This window comes from Anolis carolinensis, unplaced genomic scaffold (genome assembly GCF_035594765.1).
Source record: "Anolis carolinensis isolate JA03-04 unplaced genomic scaffold, rAnoCar3.1.pri scaffold_7, whole genome shotgun sequence".
NCBI classification, from domain to species: domain Eukaryota; kingdom Metazoa; phylum Chordata; class Lepidosauria; order Squamata; family Dactyloidae; genus Anolis; species Anolis carolinensis.
The window spans coordinates 29,065,211-29,072,163 of NW_026943818.1; the positions used below are offsets into that span (position 1 = coordinate 29,065,211).

A 6,953-nucleotide genomic window follows, 5' to 3' on the forward strand; every position below is an offset into this window, starting at 1 on the left:
TTTTGGTATTATTTTTGTGAATTTTTTTTGAATACTGTATTATTGTATTATTTTTGTAACATTTTTGGTGAACATTTTTGTAATATTTTGGTATCATTTGTTGAATAGTTCGGTATCATTTTTGTGAATATTTTCAAATTATTTTTGTGAATATTTTGGTATTATTTTGTGAATATTTTGGCATTATTTTTGTGAATATTTTGGTATTATTTTTGTAAATATTTTGATATTATTTTGTGAATATTTTGATATTATTTATGTGAATATTTTGGCATTATTTTTGTGAATATTTTGGTATTATTTTTATGAATATTTTTGTAATTATTTTTGTGAATATTTTGGTATTATTTTTATGAATATTTTGGTATTATTTTTATGAATATTTTCATAATTATTTTTGTGAATATTTTCATAATTATTTTTGTGAACATTTTGGCATTATTTTTGTGAATTTTTTGGTATTATTTTTATGAATATTTCTGACCAAATTTGGACAGCTAGACGCAGCCTAGGATCGCATTGGCCTTTTGTGCTGCTGCATGACACTCTTGCCTCACGTTCAGACATACATATGACTACTAATATTATAATATATTGTATATACATGTAATAATATTAATATGATGACGTAATACAATGTAATAATAATTATAATTCACTATTGTATTTTTGTGAATATTTTGGTATTATTTTTATGAATATTTTGGTATTATTTTTATGAATATTTTGGTATTATCTTTGTGAACATTTTGGCATTATTTTTGTGAATATTTTTGTAATTATTTTTGTGAATATTTTGGTATTATTTTTGTGAACATTTTTGTATTATTTTTGTAAACATTTTGGTATAATTTTTGTGAACATTTTGGTATTATTTTTGTGAACATTTTGGTATTATTTTTGTGAATATTTTTGTAATTATTTTCATGAATATTTTCATAATTATTTTTGTGAATATTTTCATAATTATTTTTGTGAATATTTTGATATTATTTTTGTGAATATTTTGATATTATTTTGTGAGTATCTTGGTATTATTTTTGTGAACATTTTGGTATTATGTTTGTAAATATTTTGACATTATTTTTGTGAATTCTTTGGTATTATTTTTATGAATATTTCTGACCACATTTGGACAGCTAGACTCCTATGGATGCAGCCTAGGATGGTCTTGGCCTTTTGCGCTGCTGCGTGACACTCTTGGCTCTCGCTCAGACATACCTATGACTACGGCCAAGCCATGGCTATATTATTTCCCTCCACCTGGACACTAGACACCTATGGATGCAGCCTAGGATGGTCTTGGCCTTTTGCGCTGCTGCATGACACTCTTGGCTCTCGCTCAGACATACCTATGACTACGGCCAAGCCATGGCTATATTATTTCCCTCCACCTGGCCACTAGACGCCTATGGATGCAGCCTAGGATGGTATTGGCCTTTTGCGCTGCTGCATGACACTCTTGGCTCTCGCTCAGACATACCTATGACTACGGTCAAGCCATGGCTATATTATTTCCCTCCACCTGGCCACTAGACGCCTATGGATGCAGCCTAGGATGGCCTTGGCCTTTTGCGCTGCTGCGTGACACTCTTGGCTGCCAATAAACCAGACCTGGGTGGGAAGGGGAGGGGGCTTTATTGTGTGGGGCTCACTTGTCCTGGCGGAGGGCCAGGTCCCGGAGCTTCTGTCCGAGGCAGGAGGCGTCCCTCTGGGTGAGGCTGCCGGGGGTGCCCGGGGAGGGCGGCCCGGCCAGGGGGTCGGTGGCTCGGCCGACCTTGAAGACGATCTCGGCCAGGGCGTGCTTGACGTGGCGGCTGCGTCGCTCGGGCAGGGCCCTCAGGAGCACAACGTCCCCCTCCGTGCAGCGCTGCTCCGGGTCGTGCGCAAAGTACGTCTTGCGCTTGTTGTAGAACTGGACACAGAGACAGAGAGAGAGAGAGAGAACCGGCCGAGGGTCAGCACAACCACCATCCAGCCATCAATCAATCAATCATAGAATCCTAGAGTGGGAAGAGACCCCAGAGGCTCTCCAGATCTATCCATGTCTCTATCTATCTTTGATTCTATCTATCTATCTATCTATCTATCTATCTATCTATCTATCTATCTATCTATCTATCTATTTATCTATGCATCTATCTATCAGTCAATCTATTTATGCATCTATGCATCTATCTGTCAATCTATCTGTCAATCTATCTATCTATCTATTTATCTATGCATCTATCTATCAGTCAATCTATTTATGCATCTATGCATCTATCTGTCAATCTATCTGTCAATCTATCTATCTATCTATTTATCTATGCATCTATCTATCAGTCAATCTATTTATGCATCTATGCATCTATCTGTCAATCTATCTGTCAATCTATCTATCTATCTATCTATCTATCTATCTATGTATCTATGTATCCATCCATGTATCAATCTATCTATCTATCTGTCAATCTATCCATCTATCTATCTATCTATCTATCTATCTATCTATCTATCTATCTATCTATCTATGTATCTATGCATCCATCCATGTATCGATCAATCTATCTATCTATCTATCGATCTATCTATCTGTCAATCTATCTATCTATCTATCTATCTGTCAATCTATCTATCTATCTATGCATCTATCCATGTATCTATCAATCCATCAATCAGTCAATCTATCTATCCATGTATCTATGCGTCTATCCATGTATCAATCAATCAATCAATCTCTCTGTCAATCAATCTATCTATCCATGTATCTATGTGTCTATCCTTGTATCTATCTATCTATCTGTCAATCTATCTATCCATGTATCTGTCTATCCATATATCAATCAATCAATCTGTCAATCTATTATCCACGTATCTATGTGTCTATCCATGTATCTATCTATCTGTCAATCTATCTATCCATGTATCTATGTATCTATCCATATATCAATCAATGTATGTGTCTATCCATGTATCTATCTATCTGTCAATCTATCCATGTATCTATGCATCTATCCATGTATCAATCAATCTATCCATGTATCTATGCGTCTATCCATGTATCAATCAATCTATCTATCTGTCAATCTATCCATATATCAATCAATCTATCTATCTGTCAATCTATCCATGTATCTATCCACATATCAATCAATCTATCTATCTGTCAATCTATCCATGTATCTATGCATCTATCCATATATCAATCAATCTATCTATCTGTCAATCTATCCATGTATCTATGCATCTATCCATATATCAATCAATCTATCTATCTGTCAATCTATCCATGTATCTATGCATGTATCCATATATCAATCAATCTATCTATCTGTCAATCTATCCATGTATCTATGCATGTATCCATATATCAATCAATCTATCTATCTGTCAATCTATCCATGTATCTATGCATCTATCCATGTATCAATCAATCTATCTATCTGTCAATCTATCCATGTATCTATGCATGTATCCATATATCAATCAATCTATCTATCTGTCAATCTATCCATGTATCTATGCATGTATCCATATATCAATCAATCTATCTATCTGTCAATCTATCCATGTATCTATGCATCTATCCATGTATCAATCAATCTATCTATCTGTCAATCTATCCATGTATCTATGCATGTATCCATATATCAATCAATCTATCTATCTGTCAATCTATCCATGTATCTATGCATCTATCCATATATCAATCAATCTATCTATCTGTCAATCTATCCATGTATCTATGCATGTATCCATATATCAATCAATCTATCTATCTGTCAATCTATCCATGTATCTATGCAGCTATCCATGTATCAATCTATCTATCTATCCATGTATCTATGTGTCTATACATATATCAATCAATCTATCTGTCAATCTATCTATCCATGTATCAATCAATCAATGTATGTGTCTATCCATGTAGCTATGTATGTATGTATGTATCTATCTATCAATCGATATCTATGCCTCTATCTATTTCTGTGTCTCTATCTATCTATCCATCCATCCATCTCAGAGAATCATAGGATTGGAAGGGACCCCAAAGAGCTATCCAGATCTATATTTATATCTCCCCCCCCTCCAATAAAAAATCCGTATGCTAGACTCCCCTGGATGCAGCCTAGGATCGCATTGGCCTTTTGCGCTGCTGCATCACACTCCGGGATCCTTTCCAAGCCTGGGAGAAAAGCAGGCGGGCTGCTTGATAAACATCATACAATAATAATCGCAACAACAATGGCAGAAGGGGGTTGGACTGAATAATAATAAATAATAATAATAATAATAATAATAATTAATAATAATAATAATAATAATAATAATAATAGAATCCCCAGGCTGCCTACCTTGAGGAGATGTGGGTCGAGGACGAGGCGGGTGACGCGGACTTTGGCCGTCTTGACCATCTTGGTCCCGATGACCTTCCCGATGATCCACTTGGCGTGGACGGCCCCGCGCAAGGCCGACATGGCAGAGCCCTGACGAGAAAACACGGGCCTTTTAATTATGCAATGCGTCAACAACAACAACAACAACAACAATATTTTGATTCCATTAGCATGCAAAAATATCTCTGTATACACTAATAATAATAATAATAATAATATATTAATAATAATATTAATGCTTTACTAATAATAATATATTAATAATATTAATGCTTTACTAATAATAATATATTAATAATATTATTAATGCTTTACTAATAATATATTGTATATACATATAACATTGATAATAATATTATAATGTAATATAATAATAATATATTAATACTATTATTAATGCTTTACTAACAATATATTATATTGTATATACATATAACACTGATAATAATATTGTAATGTAATATAATAATAATAATAATACACTACTGACGAGAAAACACGGGCCTTTTATTTATTCAATGCGTCAACAACAACAACAACAACAATATTTTGATTCCATTAGCATGCAAAAATATCTCTGTATACTATACTATACTGTATCAATAATATTCACAAAAATGATACCAAAATATTTAAAAAATGATATGATAATATTCACAAAAATGATACCAAACTATTAAAAATGATACGATAATATTCACAAAAATGATACGATAATATTCACAAAAATGATACCAAAATATTCACAAAAATGATACCAAAATATTCACAAAAATGATACAACAATATTCACAAAAATGATACCAAAATATTCACAAAAATGATACCAAAATATTTAAAAAATGATACGATAATATTCACAAAAATGATACCAAAATATTCACAAAAATGATACCAAAATATTTAAAAAATGATACGATAATATTCACAAAAATGATACCAAAATATTCACAAAAATGATACCAAAATATTCACAAAAATGATACCAAACTATTTAAAAAATGATACGATAATATTCACAAAAATGATACCAAAATATTTAAAAAATGATATGATAATATTCACAAAAATGATACCAAAATATTTAAAAAATGATACGATAATATTCACAAAAATGATACCAAAATATTCACAAAAATGATACCAAAATATTCACAAAAATGATACCAAAATATTCACAAAAATGATACCAAAATATTTAAAAAATGATATGATAATATTCACAAAAATGATACCAAAATATTCACAAAAATGATACCAAACTATTTAAAAAATGATACGATAATATTCACAAAAATGATACCAAAATATTTACAAAAATGATACCAAAATATTAAAAAATGATATGATAATATTCACAAAAATGATACCAAAATATTCACAAAAATGATACCAAAATATTTAAAAAATGATACGATAATATTCACAAAAATGATACCAAAATATTCACAAAAATGATACCAAAATATTTAAAAAATGATACGATAATATTCACAAAAATGATACCAAAATATTCACAAAATGATACCAAAATATTCACAAAAATGATACCAAAATATTAAAAAATGATACGATAATATTCACAAAAATGATACCAAAATATTCACAAAAATGATACCAAACTATTTAAAAAATGATACGATAATATTCACAAAAATGATACAACAATATTCACAAAAATGATACCAAAATATTTAAAAAATGATATGATAATATTCACAAAAATGATACCAAACTATTAAAAAATGATACGATAATATTCACAAAAAATGATACCAAAATATTCACAAAATGATACCAAAATATTCACAAAAATGATACAAAAATAATACAACAATACCGTATTCATAAAAATATTCACACACAAAAAAAAATAAATAAATACCGGCGTCGTCCACTCAGTCATGTCCCAGCAGCAGCAGCAGCAGCAGCATTCTCTCCTGACGTTCCCAACAGACCTCTGAGCAGGCCTGCCATAGAGGTGGGAGAAACGTCAGGAGAGAGTGCTGCTGGGACAAGGCCAGAGAAACCATGGACTGGTGGAGGCTTGGAGGGAGAGGGAGAAGGCAAAGGAACCAATCGGGGAGAAAAAAAAAGAATAATTAGAACAATAAATAATAAATAAACAGGTAAACAACCCCCTTCCCAACGGCTTCTTACTCAGGGTCTTGCTTCGCCGGAAGCCGGAAGCCGGGGGAACCGGAAGAGGCGTGGTCAGAGAGGTAAAGGCGCCTGGTTGCCGCTCTAGGAAGCACGTCGGCGCCGCTTCTCGAAGGCTCTCCTTGCCGAGTTCGAGGCCGCAGGAAGCCAGATAATAAATCTATATAATAATAATAATAATAATAATAATAATAATAATAATAATAATAATAATAATAATAATAATAACTTATCATAACTATATAATAATAAATCTATATAATAATAACTTCTCATATCTATAATAATAATAATAACAATTTCTCATATCTATATAATAATAATAAATCTATATAATAATAATAATTTCTCATATCTATAATAATAATAATTTCTCATATCTATATAATAATAATAAATCTATATAACAATAAT

At 31.5% G+C, this 6,953-nt stretch overlaps 1 protein-coding gene across 1 annotated transcript; it reads right to left on the minus strand.

Annotated features, from left to right (window-relative positions):
- Window positions 1-1,619: 1,619 nt before the first annotated feature.
- mrps17 (mitochondrial ribosomal protein S17) lies at window positions 1,620-6,685 on the minus strand. Its single transcript, XM_062960510.1, has 3 exons — window positions 6,540-6,685; window positions 4,338-4,469; window positions 1,620-1,915 (listed from the first exon to the last, which is right to left on the minus strand). Exons 2-3 carry the CDS (start codon window positions 4,458-4,460, stop codon window positions 1,652-1,654), a joined length of 387 nt encoding a protein of 128 aa, XP_062816580.1. The 5' UTR covers window positions 4,461-4,469; window positions 6,540-6,685; the 3' UTR covers window positions 1,620-1,651.
- Between the last annotated feature and the right edge of the window lie 268 nt (window positions 6,686-6,953).